Raw genomic sequence first — 23,216 nt, 5'->3', positions numbered from 1 at the left:
CCATGCATATGGTGTGTGTACCTGTACAATTATGTGACATTGATAACCATGCTATATGCTTTTGGCAGTAGTCTATATACTTGTTTTTAGGATGAAATCTACTGTCATGCATGCATGTGTATACGCCCACATGCGAGGATGTGTAAGCTACATATTTGTCCCTGTGTGCTCATCCTTGTGGTTGTAGTTACATGTATTTCGACTATCTATCAATGCTTACCCATTAATCATCACAAACAGCTATGTGGTAGTTTTTATATTCAGTCAGTTATTCAGCTTTGGACTCACATGCATAGATGAATGCATGCATTTATGTATGTATAAGCATTATTTCTGTTCCATAGTTTGTTTCCTGTTGTCTGGTTGTGTGGATGGTTGTATTTGCATGAGCATAAGCTAAGGCTCAGGTGCTCATAAATATGATTGCCATGATGTGTAATTTGTGTCTTGGTAACCTCATGAAATCGGGCAGTATAACATTTACTTTTACAGGCTGTTGTTTTATAAAGTATGCAACTAAGGAGGAAGCTGACAGAGCTATTAGATCTTTGCACAACCAACGTACTTTACCTGGGGTGAGTTTTCTGTGGAGACAAAAGAGACAGATTGTTCCACCTATGATCTAATCAAAACACTGTTGAATCATTTTTGTTTGGGTTTCCAGGGTTCAGGTCCCATCCAAGTTAGATATGCAGATGGAGAGCGTGAACGCCTTGGTAATTGTCTGAATCCTTTAAGCATGTCTGATTGTGTGAAACATGTTGACCAGTTTAACTGCTATTGGTGATTAAAAAGATACATGCTGTCATTCTCAAAAAAAAAAAAAACGATACATGCTTTCAAAAAAAGGACAAAAGGCACCAGTTTTCTTTGATTGTGATTGAAAATAAACATTACTGGGCTTCCATGAATATCTAAGGATAGTGCATCAAGGTTATTGGTTGATCAGAAACTGAATTCTTGATGAGAAGCCTTATAATGAATTAGCCATCTTCTCACTTTTTCTAGAAATAGCCAAGGTGCTTTGAATTCCTTTGACTATTTGGAATCCACTAATGCTGTGGTTGGGAAGGGCTCTTTTGCATTATTTTGCCTGTGGTTAAAGGTGCTTTGGTTAAAGGTGCTTTATTGGTCAATTGGGCTGTTTGCTGGTGCTTATTACAATGGGGCAGCTACCAAAATGCTGCTCCATACCTATATTTCACGATAGGGATAACTTTCTATAATTATGGACCCTGTCCATAGGGTTTAAGCTAGAATAGGGCTAACGAAACCCAAATTACCTTGAACTGATGATTCTTGGGTGGAAAAGGAGATTCTATGTTCTACACTTTGGGGGAGAAGCAATTCTATTGATTAAATTAAGTAGGAAAGAATTAACATGTAGCGAACATTGTCATTTGCATTAACTTATTATTTGATTGTGTGACATATGTACCATTTCTGCATATGCATCTATACATGCTTATGTGTATGTTTATATGTATACGAGTGTGGCTATGCATGTATGCATGGGTGAAGGCACATACAGCAAATAGCAAACTTGTATGCTACATAAGTTTTGTGCCTTTATTTTTCTATTTACTGATGTCCATATTTATGTTAGGTGCAGTTGAGTACAAATTGTTTGTTGGATCACTAAATAAACAAGCCACAGAAAAGGAAATTGAGGAGGTAAGCTTTGTGGCAAACCTGAATTGTTATTAAGCTTCTCTTGTTTCTTGTATGGTGACCACCACTCTATTTTGTTTGAACGAGTCTATTTTTTATTTTAGTATGAAAGCTGTGTTTTCATCTAGTGGTGCGTTACTCTCACCTGTTCTCATGATCATTTAACTTTCTATCTATTACATTCTGCTTTCCATCGGTTGTTTTATTGCCTAAGAATAACAATCTCATTTCCACTATGTTTGACAGATCTTTGCTCCTTATGGTCGTGTTGATGATGTGTACATTATGCGGGATGACCTAAAGCAGAGTCGTGGTGTGTCCTATTACATTTATATATAATCAACCTCGAGATAGTTGACCTACCAATTAAGAGAAAATTTTTATTTTATTATATTCAACCTCAACCTTCTAAAATTTGACATTCTTAATTGTGGTCTTATTGTCCTCTTCATTGGTGACATCTTTTATTTTCAATAATTTGCACAGGATGCGGATTTGTTAAATATCCTTACAAAGACATGGCTATAGCTGCTATAAATGCACTGAACGGGAATTATGTAATGAGGGTAAGCGTGTCTCTGAAATATGTGATCTGTTTGTTGGTGTTGTGGCTTGTTTTCTTTATATTCTTGCCCATTTGATTTTAATATCCATTTCATTCTAGGGCTGTGATCAACCATTGACGGTTCGGTTTGCTGATCCAAAGAGACCTAGAACTGGAGATTCAAGGTGGGTTGTGCGTATTTATCAAAATGCTGCCTAGTCTTTGTTTTCGGTGCATTGATAAAACCCCTTTTGTCACAGGGGTGGACCTGCTTTCGGAGGTCCTGGTTTTGGTCCTAGATCCCAAGGGCCTCAAGTAGCAAGGTTTGCTTTACATGTCTTTATTAATGTTTTTAGCACTCTTTTATGGAAAATTGTTTCATGCGGGCTGGACCACATTTCTACACTATGAGGTCCAGAGGTATAAAGCATCCATCTTAAAGATGGATGCAAATAGGTGGTCCATCTAAAAACAATTGTAACTAACGGTCCAAATGTTTTCTTAATATAATTATTATTTCTAGCTTTCAATTTTTTTTTTTCATATTCTTGATCTCCATGTTAAAGATTGTAAATTCTCTAAAAATTAGGATCAAATTATATTTAAAAAATATATTTATTGCGAAGCCTGCATTTCTACAATATGCTGGCTGGCCGCATTGAAACCGTGTCTTTTTATTTACTTCTTTTTTTTCTTCTAGATGAAGTGGGTGACCATTTTGTTTGCTGCAGGCCAATGCCTAACCTTGGAGGCCATCTGGGAGGGCGTATCCCACCTAATGCTTGGCATCCTATGAGCCCACAAAATATGGGGCCATCTCCTCAGGTTAGTTCTCATGGTTTTGGGATCAATTTAACTACTAGGGTTGGTATTTTCCCAACATCCTCATCTGCAATAACTTCAACGCATCATTTTTTTAATGTCTTTTTACACATTTTATTGTTGAACGTTGTCATTACATCAACAAGCCATCAAATTTTGTCTCTTTACCATCGCTTTAATATGCGGCATGCGGTTCCGATGTGTCTTTACCATCGTTTTAAAATGTGGGATGCGGTCTCGATGTGCTCGGGGGGCCGATGCGGTCCAGATGCGGGTGCATCACTCTGATGCAGTCAATAAATAAAAAAAATTCTAAAAAATCTAAAAGAGTAGTTTAATGCTTGAAAAAAAACATGGGGGTAATTTATGTGAAAGTTGATATTTAATTTATTCATTAACTCGAAAAGTATCAGCTACCAGAGATTTGTATCCACTATCCCTCGATAGATCATAGAAGACATTAGAAATTTGAAACTAACTTTATAGAAGACAACATAACTTAGAAGACAATATCGATGTCTTCTCAGCCGTTGAAACCCTCGATATGTTGTCAAATCTTTGCTCAAACTTTTTCAAATCACCCAAACTAATCCTAATCAACAAGCAAAGATCCACCAAGACAAAATCAAAAGATTATCTCAAAAAAAAATCTGCCTTTTTTTGATTGATTAGATGGAAAAAAAGCCACGAAAGTGGCCGTTTTAGCTGTTTTAGGGGTTTTAATACACCCCCCACCCCCAAAAACCCTCTTTCCCCCCTATTTTGGGGGCAAATATACCTAAAGACTCCTCTTTGAGGTTTTTTTTCCATCATGCTGTTTGAGAGCATATGCGCTGCAAGGCGCTATGCAGCATATGCGGTGGGATGCGGTGCATGCCACCAAAGTGCATATGCGCTGTTTTGTGATGCACCTCGTAGTGCATATCGCACGATACGGTCGAATGTGCAGCGATGCAGCCGCATTTTAAAACAATGCTCTTTACTTAGTTGAGAGGATTCTCTTGATTGGTTTGTTTATTGAGAGAATGTGTCTTGATTTACTGCAGGCTGGTTCTTTGGGTGTCCTGGGGCCTCCAACGAATGGTTCTCTCCAGGGACCTGCAATCACAAGCTCCTCCACAGCACAGCCGGTAATTGCAATATTGATTGATCGTGTTATATGATTAAAGTACATGTACTGTTATATGATTAAAGTACATGTACTTTGATAATTTACATCTGGGGGTTTTCTTTATTGCCTATTTTCACTTGGACTTCTCTTTTTGTTCTTCTAGGGTTTCCACCCTCCTTTGGCCCCAATACCACATATTGGTCAACAACAACAATCGCCATTGCAGAAACCACTTCAATCTCCGCAGCACTTGCCTTCTTCCTTGCAACTCCCAGTGAGTTCAGCATCTCAACCCCAAACTTCTGTGACTTCTTCGCAACCGCTTGGCCAACAACTTCCATCCCCTCAATCTGTTGCCCAGCTTCCCTTTAGCCATGCATTGCAACAGCAGCAGTTATTTGCATTGGGCGCTCAGTTATCTGCTTCTCAGCCTCTTCATCTCCCGACAACAACACAGCCACTCATTCCTTCTAATTTACAACCTCATTCTCTTGCACTCAATGTAAACCAGCCGCAACAGTTGGTTTCTTCCACTATCCAACCACAAACTGTGCAGCCCAATCAACAATCGCCAGCCCAACATCAGGCACTTGTGCAACATCAGGCAATTGCCTCTCAGGCAAATATTCTCTCCCAACAGCAAGCATTCTCTCATTTGCAACAATTGCAGCAAAGTCAATTACAGCAGCAGACCTCCCAGTCCCAAAAGCTACAGGTGTGACTGCTTTAACCTGGATACCTTCAGTTCTTATAATTCTTACTTTTGAGAGCACTTCTGTTGATTGTATTGGTTTTGGCTTCTTGAATTTTGCAGTCATATTATCAGGTAATGCCAGCACAACTGGTGCCTCAGGTTTGAATATCTTGTTCATGCTTTTTTTTCTAATGCTTTCATATAACTTTTTGTGTTCGTTTATTCCCCATGGCCTTCGTTGTTGCTTAACAAACATTTTGGGTGATCACATTTTGTGAATGTAATGTTCTTGCAGTCTCCATGGACTGGAGTTGCACCACAAAATATGGTAAGCACACCTGCTGTTGCCACTGCTGCAGTTGCACCTTCAGCCATATCAGCCGTTCCAACTGTTCCTGTTAGTACCCAATCATCGGCCGTGCTTGTGACTACTTGTAACTGGACAGAGCACACCTCTCCTGAAGGTTACAAATATTACTATAATAGTGTGACCGGTGTGAGCAAGGTAATAGTTGAAGATTACTTCATTGGTAGAAGAAAAGATTATTTATCAATCTTTCTGTTTTAAATTGTGCTACCATATGTCCCCTCACCTTGACTTTCCATATGAAATTGCAGTGGGAGAAACCGGAAGAGTTTGCAGCCTTTGAACAGCAGCAGCAAACAGTGTCGCAGCAGCTTCATGCACAACCACAAACTCAAGTGCAGTCATCTCTTCAGCCTACACAACAAGTTTCCCCTGCTAATCAGTTACAACCTCAAAACCAGCCGAGGCAGCAGCAGCAGCAGTTACCACAACAGCAGCCCAATCCATCTGCTCCAGTAAGTTGCTTTCAGTTTTTGCTTGTTTCCTACTAAAATATTATCCATGATCAATCTACAATCAATATTTATTTTGGCCTTGCAGTACCTGGCTTCTGGTATACTCGGTCATCCAAATATTCAGGTGTGTTTCCATTATCTTCTGTTTTAGGACATGCTCACTTTGGACAACTTAATACGATCATATGTTGGATGTCCCTGATAATTTCCTTGTATGCACACAAACAGCATTTTCTGATTAAAATTTATATTGTTCTTAAAAGAGCATGTTGATCTGTGAGCCTGTGCTTGTATTTTAATTTCTAATTAATGTACAAGGGTGTAATTAGTGCATATCTGAGTTGGACTCTTTCGAACCACGATTGTCTATTTTAATTTATCTTGCTGATCTCATAGTGCTACCAGTAACAATTTCATGCTGTAACCAAGTATAGTCAGAGTATCCATGTCCTTTGCAATTTTATGTACTTGAGCTGAAATGCATCCTTTAATGAGATTTTGCCATTTTGCATGCTATTATATTAGTATACGCGAGGTTTTGCATGTCTTTTAGTTATAATGTCTTAGAAAGAATATCATGGTTTTCTGAACAAGTTTCGTTATGGAATTAGTGATTTTAATTTGATGTGATCAACTAAGTTCTTTGCTTATGAATTGGATTCTCTGTGTGTTTAAGACTTTGTTTAAGACTGGTCTACTACTCTCATCTCAAACAGCAGATGGTAGGCGAATTTTCCCATTATGATTTAATAAATTGCCACCAGTGACTGAAAATCTGCAGCAGGTTTTCCAAACAACCTATTGTTGGAGCTGATGGTTAGATTTTTGCTTTTGCAACATCCGTTGTCAAGAGCAGGAATTATGTTACCCTGACACCTCATTTCGCTTTAGGGGTGTCAAAGAGCCAAGTTGAACTTTTAAATGTTCAAGTTTGGCATGCCTTGGTGAAGTCCCAGCTTTAGTTCTGCCCAAATTTTAGCTACCCAGCTTGAGCTCGCTTGGCTTGACCTCACTAACTTAAACAAGCCCATAATTGAGATGAGTCAAGCCATAAACAAGACATGCAAAAATCCGTACACATATGCATACATACATACATACATGCATGCATAATATATGTATGTATGCATGTATATGTATCGGTTATTCTAGGTTACACCACTCTAGTGCATATCTATAGGTTATCACAAGTAATGCCACTATAATGGTAAACTTAGAATTTCCTATTCCCAAACTTTTGACCAAAAATACCTTTCCAAATCTAAAATGTACATTAGCAGTGACTTGTTTGAAAATTATGATTAGAGGTTTATTTGTAATTTTAAATTGCTTAAAAAATTCAAACATGATTCAAAAAGTAAAAGGAATCTTTTGAATTTTGAGTTGGTTTTCACAAGGAGCACGAAATACCCTTAACATCTTAAAATTACATTAACAATAACTCGTTTAGGAGGGTTAGGAATTATTGGAAATAATGATGTTTTTGCTCCGGTGTTGAGGTATGCCTCGTCACCCCCATAACCCCTCACAGCTGCAAGCTCCCCGCCACCACCATCACCCCTCACCCTCAACCCAACCCCCCTCATTCGCGTTTCCCCCTCAGGAAACCCCACCTCATCTTTCCCTTCTCCCTACGAATCCTACTCCAAGCTCATCGCTGCCCAGAAACCTTCCTCTCGCCCGCAACCTCTTGATTCCTCCTCATCTCTTCCCCCTTCCGCCTTCCCAACTGCCTGTTTCTCCCTGCCCACATTCCTTTCACCAGCCCCCTCTTCAATCCCAACTAAATGCCTCGTATGCTCATATTTTGCGATCACCGCAATCCTTTTCGCCTCCTTCCCCCGATAAATCCCTGCCATAGGTGCCTCCTCCGTATCCCTCCCATCCCCTCTCTGCTCCTTTTTCCATCCCTGTCGGTGGCAGTCATGCCTCTCACCTGGAGAAAGCTTTGAGGTTCTCGCTTCTTGGTTGGTTCCAGCCCGCACGCAACGACGCCAAAGGTGTCCAGATGTGAGCGGCTAGGACTTGGGATGTCTCTCTCTTGCAGGTAGCTCTCTTCAGGGGACTTCCTCTTCTCCTTCCCAACAGAGGAAAAGATGCTCGAAGTCTTAAGGAGCCAGAAAGAGTCTTTTTATGGCACTGCCCTTTCCCTCGCCCACTAGAACAAGACGATGGGAGCAGCGGTCTTGCAAAAGATCTGGCTGTTCGCTCGTACCTTCCTCTTCATGCGTGGAACATAGATACTTTCCAATGCATTGGAGAAGCCTGTGGAAAGTTCATTTTAGTGGATTGGAAGTCTGTTGGGTCTCTCCCTCTCGGCCCCCTCTTCCTGTTCATGTAGCTCTTCTCCGGCACACGTCCACTTCCCTAACTCCATTCCCTGCAGTGGTGCCGCTTCTTCTGCCCCCTCCTGAGGAATTTCCTCGCCCTCTTGCCTGGCCCCCTCTGCGGCTAAGCCTCTCCTGCACCCCAAGGAGCCCCGGTCTCAGATTGCCAGGCAGGAGAGTCTCCGCCCTGCGAACAAGGCTGACAGCTCGAAGCCTCTAGCGAGTAGTCTTGCTCCCAATCCCCTATTATCGGTGACCCCTACACAGCTCATCCATGTGCCTATCCCCATCCCCTCCCTCACCTCGTTTGGCAGATCCTGCTGTCTAGAATTCAGCCTCTCCTCCCAATCTCATCCCTCTTCCATTTTTGTCTTGCCCATTTCTCTCCCCTCTACTCCCTTTTGCTGGTCCCCCCCTTTTTATCGCTTTGTCCCCTTTATCCCTCTCTTTCCTTTCCCCTACTTCTAGGAGCAGCTCTTCTCAAGCTCCAAAGCACCATTTTTTGCTTAGTGCCTATCTGCTTCATCGTTGTCCTCCCTTTCTTCTGGATCAGCTACCCGTGGTAGTGTGTTCTTGGATTCTGATGGCTTGGACTGAGCCCAAGGCAACCCTCATAAAGTTTTACAGGTGATGGGCTTCAGATTAATTGTCCCATGGGAGGATCTGAAGACTTCGTCATTGGGGAATCCAAATCTCTCAATATGAAGAAAGGAAAAAGAGAGCTAGCCAATCTTCTTTCTTTTGGAGTCAATTATGGCTCTGGAATGCCCCCTATTCCCTCACTCTCTTCTGCAATAGCCTTAGCATCCTCGGCTAGTTCTGCAACAAAGCGCCGCTCTCGACGTATCGTTAATCCCCATGGTGTTCAATGAAGATTATTGTGGAATATACGAGGCTTGGGCCAAGCTCGAAAACGTAGGGCTATCCGAGACTTATGTGCAAAATTCTCTCTCTCCCTCTTAGCCCTTATTGAAATCAAACTTCCTGCTCCTGACCTCCCTGCAATTAGGAATATCTGGGGGTTTAGACCTTGTGGGTGACTGACTGGCTTTAGAAGATAATGGTGCCTCTGGTGGCATTTGGCTCCTCTGGGACCCTTCTCTTCACAACTTGCTGGACTCGGCCTTCGGCCAGTTTTCGCAACCGTCTCCCTTTCAAGAACCTCTGATGGTATGCAATGGAAGTGCACTGCAGTATATGGTCCTAATTCTGATGGATTGAGACTGGCTTTTTGAACGGAATTAAATTTTCACTCCTTTGCGTTTAGTTCCCCTACCACCTGGTGCTTGGGGGGGGGGGAGGGGGGAGATTTTACCATCACCAGGTGGTCCCATGATCACAACTTAAACCAAACCATCTCTTCGGCAATGGTGCAATTCTCAGACTTTGTTTTCCAGCATCATTTAATCGATATCCCTCTAGAGGGGGCCCATTTTACTTGGTCCAATCAGTCTCTCAACCCTAATGTCTCTAAGCTCGATCGGTTTTTAACCTCCTTAGATTGGGATCTCACCTTCTCAGGAACCCATTCCTTTGTGTTACCCAAACCAACCTCCGACCAGCGTGCTATCATCTTGGACACTGAAGCTGTTGACTGGGGCCTTAAGCCTTTTAGGTTCGAGTCTTGGTGGGTAGAGTGACCTAATTTCATCCAAATGGTGACCAAGTTTTGGAATTCCTTCCAACCTTTGGTTCAAGGGTGGGCAGTTTTCAGGGTCCAAAGAAAGCTCCAGTTGCTGAAAGGGGTTTCGATGTCTTGGACGTCCCAACACCTCGGTAATTTCATGGGTAAAAGGCCTCGATGCTACAGTCTATAAACGAGTTGAAAGTGATAAAGGAGTCCATGCCCCTGCTACCCTCTGAAATTGGGCTTCGACCCAAAGCAAAGTTCGACCATCAGTCCACTCTTCAAAAAGAAGAGATATACTAGTCTCGGAGAGCCAAGGTCAAGTGGATGAAGTCGGGTGATCTTAATACTGGCTATTTCCACAAAATAGCCAATTGTAGAAGGTGGGAAAATTCTATCACCCACCTCAAAGTTGGGATTCGATAGTTGACCACCCCTCCCTTATCGAGCAGGCTGCTGTTGCATTCTACTCTAATCTTTTGATCCCTCCTTCTGGCCCTAGACCCATAATGCATGATCTAGCCTTTCTCACTTGGAGCTCGGTAGAAGCGAGTTGGTTAGAAAGACCGTTCTATGAAGAAGAGACCCTCCAGGCTCTTAATGACTTAAGCTTTGGGACGGTCATTCGTCTTGACGTCATCGAGTTCTTTGCTGAATTCCTCTCGCGAGGGGTAATTTGCAAAGCTTCAAATGCAATCTTCATTGCTCTAGTTCCAAAAACCGAAGGGGCAGAAGAATTGAAGGATTTTCGGCCCATCAGTTTGGTCAATAGCTCCTACAAACTTCTTTCCAAAGTTTTGGCCTCCAGACTTAAAGCAGTTCTACCCTCAGTTATTTCTCCCACCCAAGGGGCTTTTGTGAAGGATCAACAGATCTTGGATGGGGCTCTCATCGCCCATGAGTGCATCCACACCCAGTCCATAACTAAGTCCTTGGGCCTAGTGATTAAATTAGATTGGGAGAAAGCTTATGATCCTGTTGACTGGTTAATCTTTGATGACACCCTTCGACACATGGCATATATGGTCAAGTGGAGAAGCTGGTTCCGAAGATGCATATCTAATCTTGTCTTCTCTATCCTCATTAATGGCTCCCCCAAGGGCTTCTTCCTGGCTAGTAGAGTCCTTTGCCAAGGCAACCCATTGTTGCTATTCTTGTTTGCTATTGTGGCGGAGGTTTTCAGTACCTCAATTCGAGTCTTTATCAAGTAGGTCTCTTGTGTGGGTTCTGCTCAAGTAATCTTGGTCCTTTTGTATCCCACTTGCAATACACAGACGACACCCTCATCTTTTGTGACTCTTATGTCTCCCATGTGGATAACCTTCGGTTGTTCCTTAAGTGTTTTGAGATGGCTATTGGGTTTAAGCCCAATAAATTGATGGGGGTGTGCTCCGACCCGTCGATGGTCCTCTTTCTTGCCAACAGATGGGGTTGCTTTGTGGAGCAATTGCCGTCTGCTTACCTCGGACTTCCACTTTGCCTCCACATGCCTCGACTTTCTCAATGGAGCCATATTCTAGATAAGTTTGATAAGAGATTCGCGGGTGGGAAAGGCGGGTTTTTATCCAAGGCAGGGAGACGTACCCTGATCAAAGCTACTATGGCTAATACCCCGGTGTTTCAAATGTCTCTCTTTCTCATCCTGGCCTTGGCAGCTAAAAGATTGGAGCACACTATGAGGAATTTTTTCAGGTTGGGGAGCATGGACATAAGCTTCATCTCATCTCTTGGGATATGTGCCTTCCAAAATCCCAAGGGGGCTTGGGTATCAGGGGCCTTAGAAATCACAATATGGTCCTCTTGGGCAAATAGTGGTGGAGGCTCGCGACCCAATCGGGCCAGCTCTAGATGGAGGTCATAAGATACAAATATTGCTTTGGGAATAGCTGGAATGCAAAACCAGTGGGCAGATCTCGGGTTTCTGGAGGTCCGTCCTTCGTACTCGTGAGATGTTTCTAAGCCACATTCCTTTTGCCCTAGGGAGGGGACAAGGGTGAAATTTTAGACCGACTCCTGGATTGTCCATTCCGCCCTTAGAGATCAGTTTCCCAATATTTATCTTTTAGCGCAGAACGGCCAGTCCTCAGTGGCTGACAACTTCAGTTTCACTAGAGCCCTCAGAATTTTGGAAGCCTCAGTTTAGGAGATCTATCTTCGACCACGAGCTTGAAGACCTTACTTCTTTGGCCGAGTGCCTGCATTTGGTCTTCCTACCAACCTCTGGGGAGGACATGATTATTTGGACCCCCTCGCCTTGGGTTTATTCTCGGTGGCTTCCCTCTTCAGCACCATCATTGCCCTCTCCATCCCCCCGGGCCTACTTTGTGTCATAGTTTCCAAGGCCTGGAATCCTTTTAGTCGTGCAACTCCCAAACAGATGTAACCTCTGTTTGATGGAAGAGGAGTCCAATTCTCAGCTTTTACTCCACTGCATCTTCTTTAGAGCAGTTTGGGTACTGCCTTCCAGCATTCCTCATTTGTTTCAAGCCTTTCTCTCTACCCCCTGGCCCAAGGCAGGATGGCTGCTTTGGAAAGCCGCGCTCTCATCCACTATTTGGGTGTTGTGGATAGAAAGAAATCATAGAATCTTCCGGGGGGCAAGGTCTTCGGTGGAATTGTTGGCCTAGAAAATCAGGAACTTAGTGGCTTTTTGGGCCTCTAACCGTGCTCTATTCAAGTTTTCTCCCATTCTCTAACTTCCATAGCAATTGGTTCGACTTATTACTTCTAGCAAACCATAGAAGCTCAAGGGCCTCGTGGTGGGCGACCACTCGAAGTGGGAGTAGTGAAGCTTAATTCCGATGGTTGTTCTCTTGGCAACCCTGGTCCCTCAGGAATTGGGGGGGTTTTTCGCTCTAGTGATGGCAGTACCTGGCTGACATTTTTGCGACCTATCGGTATTGTAGACTCCACTCTTGCTGCGGCTCTAGCGCTTTTGGAGGGCCTTCGCAAGTTTGATCACTCCTGTAGTCACAATATCGTGGTGGAAGGTGATGCCATGCTTTCAGAGAAGCAAATTCTGAAGCTGATAGATTGGCAAAAGAAGGGGCCTTCCTAAATACTTCCTCTAGGCTTCTGAGCCATTTGTCTGCCTTCTCCTCCCCTTCTAGCAGCGGGTTTTGTCTTTTTTGGACCCTCTCGGGCTTGTATTGTGTGACCATTTCGGTCACCACCTTTTGTAAATTCTACTATTATGTAATGCAATTATAGTGAACTTCTCTTAACAAAAGACAATAACTGGTTTAAAATTCTAAAAGATAGCATATTTATATTTTGAGCTTGCTTCCAAATTCAAACATGATTCAAAACGTCAAAGGAACATTTTAAAAATTTGAAGTTGATTTTTTGAGTGATTCTGAAATGATATTACGACAATACGACTTTTCCTCGAATGCATGAACAATTTTTAGTCAAAAGTCATTTGAAAATGTAAGGTATTTTATGGTACATAATTTCTCGAGTAGGAAATTCGAAGTTCAACATTAGAGTGGTGCTTGGATGTGTGCATGTGTGTGAATTCATGAATGCGTGCGTTGTATTTATGTGGTGTTCGTTATATGTGTAATATATCAAACAATCTGAGCTTGTCTTGAGTCAAACTTGCCACCTTGGATTTCCTTATCCACATGCAAAACACGGCTCTATCTCAGCACGTTAAGAGCCAAGCTGACACTGATCATGAGCTGGTTCGGCTTGTTGTCAACTACGTTTGGCTTGCTACATTGGTGTTTGTTAGTTTAATACTTTTGGTGTTAGTGAATTAAAAGTTGGCTTGTGTCGACACTAGGCACATGCCTGGTGGCAGCATGGAGCCAATCTGAACCCTACAGAGGAGGGCCTTCGGCTGGCTTGACTGAGGTGGCTGCCTCCCGCCATAGCCTCCTCTGCCAACTTCACCTGAGGGGGGAGAAAATGCCCGCCCTTTGGTGAAGGTTAAAATTATTGTGTCCTCCCATTTGGGGGAAGAGACTAGGCGCATATTTAGAACTGCCAACCTCTCTAAATCCCTTTGTTCTTGAGCATAAAAACAGAGTTACACTCGGATTTTAAATTGTTTTATGTATTCTGTGTGGTAATACTCGTCTATGGAGATGGAGTGATCATCAACAATAGGAATTTCGTTGTGGTGTTTGAATCCTTGTGGTAATTATAAATAGAACATTTATGACGGTGTGTTATAATACGTGTATGTTTTAGTCTTATTAGGTTCTCTGTATGGTCTTGTAGTGTCACTCTTACATCATATCAATGCACACTCACAATCACACACCATCTCACTACCACAATAACACGAATAGTGGCATTTTCCAGCACAAAACTAGCAACATACACACACACACACAGACACATCTACAATGTAAAGTTTTTGTTTGATTGAAAAAAGCTGGAAATCTTTTTTTTTCAGAAACCCTAATATTTTTTATTATTTCATTTTTGGGCTGCCTCGAAGTTGAGGCACGTAGGTGGGCTGGAGATCTTGGCACCGCCACAGCCTTTCTAATGCACTCTTCTTCCTGACAAGGAAATTGTTCAATTTAGATATAAATTATATGAGCTTTGTCATTATTTTATTCGCATAATCACAATTTGATATAAATACTTTGAAATGTATGACATATTTTAGTAAGAAAAATATTGTTATGGCCCCCCAAAAATCCCACTTCATGGTAAACTGCTACCATTTATTCCAATAAAGCGGCATTAACCCAATTTTGTATTTTGGTGAATCACAAAAGCACATAAATCACCATCAGTGTACTCCATTCTATCTTTAGAGCTAACGCAACTGCGAAGAGAGAGAGAGAGAGAGAGAGAGAGAGAGAGAGAGAGAGAGAGAAAATAGGTGTAAAGGTTTATGTTTATTGGTTTTGAGAAATAAGATATAAAGGAAAAAATTCATATAAGGTTGCAACCTTAAAATGTAGAATTCAGGATGCAGCTAAAAAATCCATCGGAAATAGATGTTTTGATGTTGAAAAACCCTCTAATTGATCATTACGACATCGAGATGTATGAATATGAAAAAAAGAAAGAAAGAATTTTAGCCCCAGAAATAGTGCATCTTGCAACACATTATCTAGACCGTCCATTTTCAAGATTTTCATATGTTTATAAATCTACTTGATTTTAACTATTTTTGGAGTTTAAAATTTTATAATTAGATATGAAAATAGATTCTCAAATAATCCTAAGAATTATTTACACGAAAATTATATGTTATGATAAAATTTGGAGGTGTGCCATAATTGGATTGGTTAAGGTTGCACCCTTATAGAAACCACGCCCAATAAATAAAGAGGGAAGAGAGTGAAAGGATGTGAGTGTCATTTGAGAATCAGTTTGGGGCACTTGATCATAGAGTTAACATATATAACGGTTTGAGAATTAGTTTATGGGTTTTTTCACTACCTCTAATGCCACTTGGTTGGGATAAATAGTGGGGGGATTAACATAAAATAAGTGAGATTTTTAGGGGTCATAACAATATTTTCCCAATATAGTATCTTTATGTAACTACACTTTTTGTATTTTAATAAATCATTCATCATCATCATTCGAGCCTTATACCACTTATTTGGGGTTTGCCATATGAATCCTATTCTCCCATTCTGCTCTATTAAGGGCCATACCCTCAGTCAGATCATAAGTCACCATATCTCTTCTCACCACTTATGTCCATTACCTTTTACGCCTTTCCATTGTCCTTTTAGAACCTTCCATTTCAACCAAATTGTCCCTTCTAACCGGTGCGGTATTAGGTCTACGCTGCACATGGTCAACCTACCTAAATCTACGTTCCCTCATCTTATTGCCTATTGGAGCCACCCCTAAGTTCTTTCGGATGTATTCATTATGAGTTCTATTCTTGCCACTCATCACTCAACATCCTCATCTCTGCTATTTTCATCTCATAGATATGTTGTTTATCGAACGCCAAACATTCCATCCCATGAAGCATGGCTGGTCTTACAGCCGTCCTGTAGAACTTTCCTTTCAGTTTTATTGGTAATACGGCGATCACATAAAACTCTTGATGCACATCTCCACTTAGCCCACCTAGCTCTAATTCTATACGTGACGTTGTCCTCAATCTCTCCATTCTCTTGGATTATCGACCCAAGCATTGAAAACGATCTCTTTTAGGTCTTTCTTGGCCATATTTTAATAAAACATTACTAAAAGAAAATAGAAATTATTCCAAAAAGGGGTTGCTATACTGCATGTTTTGTTGTTTGCCCCCATGTATTTGTTATTTATAACCAAAACATTAGTGATATAATAAAGACACGACGACAGTTCCAAGATTGCACCTTTGTACATGGGTGCTTATAACAAAAACATGGGTACGAACTATTGCCTAAATGTTTACGATTGTGCATACAATACATTTAGAAAACTGCAACATATACCTTTTATGAAAGAAACATTTTTTTACTGCATTTAAAGATTTTGTGAAAATTATTATATATAATACATTTTTTAAAAGAGCATAAAAATTTAGAAAATAATCAACTAGAACATTAGTGGAATAAATTGTAATGTTCAAACTTTTTAAATATAGTTCTCCTAGTAATATATATTTCTCACTCTTGTAATATTTCTCCGAGTAATATTATATTTATTTACCCAAAAATTATATATTATTTATTCCTCACACTTGTTTTATCGTATGGGCTAGAGAGCATGAAGAGCTATTAAGGGAAGGAATGGAAGTGGGAGTGGGGACCGTTGATACATAAAAGGAATATGTTAGGAAATGGCTAGATAACAAGATTTGGGAGTGGCAGTGGGAGTGCGTCTGAAGATATAGGGCTGGTCCTCCACTCCTATGACTAGTTGGATCTGCTGCTTCCCCTTAAACAGGACCTGAAAAGCTCAAAACCATCTCATGAAAACCTTAAAGGCCTCTCTACCCTTATGAGTCCTGGACCACTTAGGGAGCTAGCATTGATGTAACCTTCATTGAGTTAGGTGTACGGGAAACTAGTGGAAGTCATTGAGACCACCATCTTGAATGAGAAGCAAGTGTGATCTAGTTCATAATGAAGTTTTGGAATGACTCCTGGAAAGTTCAAGCCCGGAAGTGACTTTTTCCTAATCGACCCATGAATTAAGTAGAATAACAACAAAGGATTCTACTGTAGTGTTCCTTGTGAGGGTGGAAAGGATACCCACGACACAGTACTTGTGAGCAACAATCCTTACAGTGGTGCAAGAGTCCGTCCATTGAGGAAGCTATAATCCGGGTAGTCTGAGATAAATCGATGAATAGAATCCATACTTGATGGGCGAAAAGGAACAATGTCCATTCTTGATGAGCAAAAAGCAAAAATGTTAGGTGAATGATATATGCTTCTTTAGTGTCCTGACATGGTAAATGCATAAGGGAATTAGTACTCCATTTGTACAGATGATCAGCTGTTAGGGCTTTATCTTACACGACCAGCTTAGCAAAATCAAGAGTTCTTGTGGGCCTTTATGGATGTTATATTTTGTTCTGGTCTCTGTAGCATCAAATGTAGTATTACCTCCCCACTATTATGTGTCGACACTCACCGGCATAGGTAGATATGCCATCTATATATGTCTGCTCTGTTGAGATGTCACATGGTGTCAAAATGGTTTGTCATGATTGTTGGCATGTGACATACCCGTTCATATTTGGTTAAATTTTAAAGAATTAAACTGCCCCACTATGGGATTTGGACATGGAACCTCTTGCATTATGACCAGTAGCTTTACCACCCCACTTACCCAGCACGTTTGTGACACATGGAGCCAACGTTTTTTATTAATAATGTTGAGTAAAAAATCTTTTTAGGAAATAAATGAGGAAACTACAAAGAATTTTTAAAATTTTATTTTCCATAAAATAACATTAAATACATGTTTAACTATCTTGTGTTTCTTTATAGGGTGCTGTTTGTATAGACCCGAGGCTCTAAACAATCAAAGTATAGCACGCCTTCAAATAATGTCGAGAAATGTAGTTTCAGTACTGTAAATCTTTGTGAAATATATTTTCATCACTAATTATAAATTTTAAAGCTTAAAAAATAGTGTAGATCGAGCAGATCTATGGAAACTTAAAAACTGACGGTCCAAAAATGCGTTTCAACATGCACTATTTCCAAAAACTTGAAATTTATTTTTTTGTCATGTCCATGCATCTTGATGTCGAGATGATCAATTAGAGGATATTTAGGCATCAAAACAACCTCTTCTAGTGAAAATTTTGAGGTGGGCTTTAATTTGATTGTTTAGAGCTCTATATACACTTTTTCCTCTTTTTATCAGTAGAAACTTCTATGTAATTTATATTTAGGTGATTTTTATGTAACTTGTTGTATGGAAGTCTTGGCTGGTATTGGGCTTTCAGACACTCTGAGTCACATACCAGATGCCCAAATCCATACCGGTGTGTGTGTTACAACGACCAATTCTCCTAACCTCACTGATGAGGCCTTCTTGTTGTCATGTTCCCAGATAATTCTGCTATGATTCTCACCAGTAAGTATGAAGGGATTATCCTTACAATTAAAACAGCCATATCAAACAAATTTTATATTAAGTACCAGCAGCTGTAGGGAAACTTAGGACGGAAGTCAGTCTCTGAGATTACATCAAATCAACATATCCGATGATCTTGTATATATTTCTGATTGAGATCATTGTGCACCTCACTACAAAATGGCATTAGAAAACAGAAGGTGGGAATTTGTGGAGCCCCCATGGGAGGTCCAAAAGCCATCAAAGAGCCTAATATTCTGACGATAAAATGAGCTATCAACATGACATGTAGAATCCCACTGTTCTTATGAATAATTATGTTTTTTTGGGCTACTAGATTTACCTCATCCGGTTAACACGTTCCAACAGTAAAAGAAAAGAAAAGATTTACCTCATCTGATTATCTACAACCACCTGTTGATCCTTTTGTTTTTTCTCTAGTTTCTTACTCCTTTTAAACGACTCTTGCAACCAACATAGCCTACTGAGTATTCCTCCTCTTTCTCACTGGTAAACAACTTCCTGAAAGTTGACTTTTGAGAGCATCATAATTCGAAAAAAAAAACATCTTGAGAAGCATTGGGAGACTCTATCTTTCAAAAAGGAAACAACACTTCAAATCCCAATGAGGGGTTGCTATACTCTAGGGGTCTCTCTTGTCTCTCTATAGGAGGTCCCACCTCCTGAGGCGTGCTACTTTCCTTTCATCTTATTTATGGAGGAAGATAGTATTGTCCCCTTCTTTAGTGAATTAACCCTGGATCTCAGTCTCCAATAGAAGATGGTATTGTTCCCTTCTTTAGTGAATTAACCCTGGATCTTAGTCTCCATAACATTTCCTCCTGCCCCAATATGTCTTCATAATATTCCATTTTCTTTTATTTTTGAAAGAAGGCTCACTGTTCTATAGTGAAACTAAAAATAAGGGTTACAAAAGGAGTATAGGTCGCCCATGTACCAGGTGCATTGTACAGCTTGCAAAAAATAGTGTTATCTCGGTACTATACAAAAAGAAGGATTGTCTGTACACTGCATGGGCCACAAATGATAACCCAGCTGGCCCACAAAGCAAGAAAGGTGCAGCAGCAAGCAAAAGACACACAGCCTACCCTTAGTACAAAGTAGGCATTGGTATGTCCTGACTTAGCACCTGCTTTGGCAAGGGCATCTGCAAGATGGTTTGCCTCCCTCCATATATGGTGATATGAGATCTGTATAGGCCTACAAAGATCGAAGTACTCATCAAACCCCAGTTGCTGACGCCACAGGCAAGGAGAGGTCCGAGCAGTCCAGGGGCGTAAATTCTTTTAGTAGCCCTCAACAATAAGTGTTTCAGACCGAACCAGGCTAAAGCGCTTCATCCCTTTTGACAGTGCAAAAGCCTCAGCAGTTGTAGAAACTTTTACCCCAAAGGATCCTGAGTAGGAGAGAATTGTGTGGCCATTATGATCCCAGAAGAGACTACCACAGCCAGCAGGGCTGGGGTTGCCGAGCGATCACCCATCGAATTTGAGCCTGACGCTACCAAGCTCCTCGCAATATTTTTGTACTCAACTCTTCTGAATTTATCTTGTCTATACATTCCTTTCTTCTTATACTCTATCTAGGGAAACAAGCTCATATGGGTATTGGACTTCCTCTCGTTGAGGATTCCAAAAGTGGCCTGCTCCATCCTTTAATTTCAATCTTGACAATCATTTGTAGCTTTTCCCCATCTTGAAGTCCACCAACCTTGAAGTTCATAACCTTCGAGCTTGGTCTGTTCTTCTAGAGGCTTGAGAGTTCAAGCTAAGCATGTAACTTTTGCTGTATTAACACCAATTCCTGTGAAATCTCCATAATGATGATGTGCATGGTTGTAGTGAAGTCATGTGCCCAATATGAGGGCAATTTTCATATTTATGGACAATGTTAGGATCAGCCGTGTAATGTCATGGTCTAATTATCATTGAAAAACTACTCATTTTAGCTGCAAGAATTTCGTATTCCACAGGAATAAGTCTTGTTTGACTTTGTTTGTTATTGCCATATTGCAAAATCTACTACAGCTTTTTGAAGAACTTGGATAACTCAATGTTGATTTTTTTCTCAGTCATAACAGTAGTAAGTTTCAAAGGGATCAGTATTGCATTGTTGTAAATCTCATGGAATGATGTCATGTTTTTTCAGCATGACATGAGTATCTTTATTTTATTAGTGTGTATACTATGCTCCCACAGGAGCAAATTGTCTATTTATTCCCTTAGGCAAATGACCTACTTGAAGGATTCTTGATCTGAAATTCTGGGGTCCACTTTAAAAAGGAATGGATTATCTGTGACTGTCTAAAATTGGGTAGTCTGCGTGCAATCCTAGGGTGTGATTTTTTTCATGCAGTTCCAAATTATGTATTATTTTCTCTTTTGGGTTGTTTGCTTTGAGTAGGTCACATTCCCAAAATATGTTGTTCTAAAAATACTCCTAACTAGTAGGGTTTTGCCTGAGCATGGAAATGTACATTGCTCCCACAAGATCATATGACTTTCAGTTTTTTTATTCATATTTTCCAACATCTAGCAATCAGCATACATTAAACTAATTCCTAGAAAAGGAAAGCTGTTATAGGATTTGTGTGGCGGACCCCAATGCTTTTCAATGCAACTAGCTTACAAATATGCCACCTGGAATGGCATGTGGAAATGATTTTATTTACTGTTGTACTTCAGTAATAACCTCGCTTGTGCCTGGGCATGCGCACACGCATGCACGCTTTCACGTGCACCTAGAAAAGGAGATGCCATTTTTGACTTGACTCTGAACCCATTAAAGGGAATACAGAGAACTGTTTAAATCACAATTGTCCAAAATTATCTTGTAACATGAGGGCCGTACTCTCTCCTCCTCTAGGGCCACAGGGAAGACCGACTCCACCACAGCTGAGACTTTAATCCTCCTACAGAGTGTCAGGAATCTGGACCCCAATTGGGGCACTTTCTTACTAATATAGGGAGACTCCATGAACGTCATATCTTGGGCCTCGGGCCTAGCACCTTCACCTTGGAGATTGGTCCACTGTTTCGATGAGATCGAACATAAAATCAGGCATTCAGAATCCCATGGAAACATGTCTTACGTGAGTCAAATTCTGCTGCAAATGCCTTAGCCAGAGAATGGGTGAACTCCAGTCAGACAATGACCCCCCCTCCCACCCCTCTCTTAACCCAGACGTGCCATTTTTTGAGAGCATGATTGCTGTATAGACGGGCAATTTTTTGTGTAGCACTATTGTGGCAATGCTTTGTTTTTATGTTCCTACTGTATAGTGCCCATTTCTTGGGCCATCACTCCTTAAGGGGACCAGTTTTTGTACTCACAGACCCATTAATACAAGTTAACATTTTTAAAAAAACCATGTTCGGGTTATTGCACGAGTTTATATGGACGTGTAATAAAAAGGAAATCACCATAATAATGCACCCACATACTTTATTTCATTGTTTAAATCAGCTACGTGATTTTGAGATAAATTCTCTTTTTGAAGATACTTTTGAGATAAATTTAGTTGATGAGTCCACTCGCTCTGAATGTGTTTGGTTTTGTCGGTATGCAGGGATTGAATTATATGCAGTTGCATGCGGCAGGTGCAACCATGGATCCCTCTCGCCTCCAGCAGGTAAACAATTTTCTTTAGTGTGTGACCTTGGATTTGTGGTTTGGCTTCTAATCTGCTTTTGGAATAAGTGGTCTCTTTTGACTAAAACAATTGCAGGGCCTGCAAACTGCACAGGATTTGGTGTGGAAAAGCAAACCAGCAGGTTCAATTTTTACCATCCAATCTTCTGTTTTCATCGAAAACTTATCCTAATCTCCTCTCTCTCTCTTCTCTCTCTCTCTCTCTCTCTCTCTTTTCTTTTCAAATACTCTGCCTGAAGCAATTTGCTAATTTCTCTCCCTCCCCTCCCTCTCACTCTCTCAACCTTTTTGCAATATCTTCTCTCGCAGCCTTTGTTAATAAAGTGCGTATGATTTTTCAACTTCTGCCTCTACAGGTAACTGAGAATCCAGACGCACAAGCACCATATTTGCTGAAGTTGGGAGGAGCAAAAGAGGGGAATAGTGTCATCGGGTTGAGGAAATATTTAGGAAATTGTAAAACGCTTATCTGCGTTGGCCCAATAACAGTCTAGGGTTTTATTGCCTCTCCTCTTGCTTTCTTCTTTCCCATGTTTTTCTAGTGTTACATAACAAAACACTGGAAGTTTTCCCTGTGAATGATCCCTATGTAACAGTAGACATTGACCGTTTAGGGTTAGTGTGCTTGAATCCATACATTCTCTTTTGGAGTTAAACAATTTAGGGTTTTAATGATATATTACCCCATTTGGGTTTCAGTATCGAACTAGGGGTTTTGAATGGGATTATACCTACACTCGACTCTGACATGTTCCGGTGGACCGGACCCAATTTGTATGAAGTTGGGTTGACCTCGACCCGGACCTGACCCAACCCGGATAGTTCCGGGTTGGACCTGGACCTGGACCTACCAGATGTGATCAATGGGCAAGTCAAATTGACCGCCTTGCTTAATCACCCTACCCTAATATTGAAACCTCTAGCTGCAGATATTGTTTCCTTGAACCTTAGTGCTATTCTTGTATTGTTATTAGTCAAGTAAGGGGACACTTAAAAGGTCTTCTTTATCGGGTTTATTACACCAATGTAGGAACCCTTGCGCTGAAGCCACATTCAACCTATTAAACTAGGTAACTAGATATGTTTTGATAAAATAAAAGACAAATAAGCAGAGATGGGGGAATACATCTCATGGGGGTCTAATTTGATGCCTGAAAATTCTAGTCATTCCATTAATGTGTTCTGCAAAGTTAGACCCACGAAACCTTTAGCAAGGTTTGTGCCATCCTTGGGGAAGGCATCTGCCTTTGAATTAGTTGAGTGAGTTTCACCTGTGTAGGGTTAATAGTGTCTTGAATTTCATTGAACTAAAAATTTCTTCCATGTTGCTGGCTTATTAGAATACAGTTAAGATTGTACCAAACCAGTAGTCCGATTGGTAGGGACACCGACCGGTTCTTGGCCAGTAAGGCTCA

The 23,216-nt window shown here is 40.9% G+C and overlaps 1 protein-coding gene across 7 annotated transcripts in view; it reads left to right on the top strand.

Annotated features, from left to right (window-relative positions):
- Positions 1 to 22,507, top strand: part of FCA (flowering time control protein FCA) — a 33,502-nt gene extending 10,995 nt beyond the window's left edge. The window contains exons 4-20 of one of the 7 annotated variants that reach the window (XM_088855670.1): positions 493 to 575; positions 665 to 716; positions 1,613 to 1,674; positions 1,918 to 1,981; positions 2,158 to 2,237; positions 2,336 to 2,400; positions 2,476 to 2,538; positions 2,947 to 3,040; positions 4,084 to 4,167; positions 4,312 to 4,863; positions 4,963 to 5,001; positions 5,138 to 5,347; positions 5,461 to 5,664; positions 5,750 to 5,788; positions 21,719 to 21,781; positions 21,878 to 21,923; positions 22,158 to 22,507. In XM_088855670.1, the coding sequence (XP_088711796.1) occupies positions 493 to 575; positions 665 to 716; positions 1,613 to 1,674; positions 1,918 to 1,981; positions 2,158 to 2,237; positions 2,336 to 2,400; positions 2,476 to 2,538; positions 2,947 to 3,040; positions 4,084 to 4,167; positions 4,312 to 4,863; positions 4,963 to 5,001; positions 5,138 to 5,347; positions 5,461 to 5,664; positions 5,750 to 5,788; positions 21,719 to 21,781; positions 21,878 to 21,923; positions 22,158 to 22,165 (1,808 nt within the window). In that variant the 3' untranslated portion in view covers positions 22,166 to 22,507. Of the gene's footprint in view, positions 1 to 492; positions 576 to 664; positions 717 to 1,606; positions 1,675 to 1,917; positions 1,985 to 2,157; positions 2,238 to 2,335; positions 2,401 to 2,475; positions 2,539 to 2,946; positions 3,041 to 4,083; positions 4,168 to 4,311; positions 4,864 to 4,962; positions 5,002 to 5,137; positions 5,348 to 5,460; positions 5,665 to 5,749; positions 5,789 to 21,718; positions 21,782 to 21,877; positions 21,924 to 22,157 lie in introns of all 7 variants that reach the window. The other 6 variants (XM_088855671.1, XM_020674899.2, XM_020674898.2 and 3 more) reach the window with 6 other exon arrangements.
- The last annotated feature ends 709 nt before the right edge of the window (positions 22,508 to 23,216 follow it).

The sequence above is a fragment of the Amborella trichopoda genome, chromosome 13 (genome assembly GCF_054954075.1).
Source record: "Amborella trichopoda isolate Santa Cruz 75 chromosome 13, AtrichopodaSantaCruz75HAP2 v2.0, whole genome shotgun sequence".
Classification (NCBI taxonomy): domain Eukaryota; kingdom Viridiplantae; phylum Streptophyta; class Magnoliopsida; order Amborellales; family Amborellaceae; genus Amborella; species Amborella trichopoda.
This window is presented reverse-complemented; position numbering and strand designations above follow the sequence as displayed.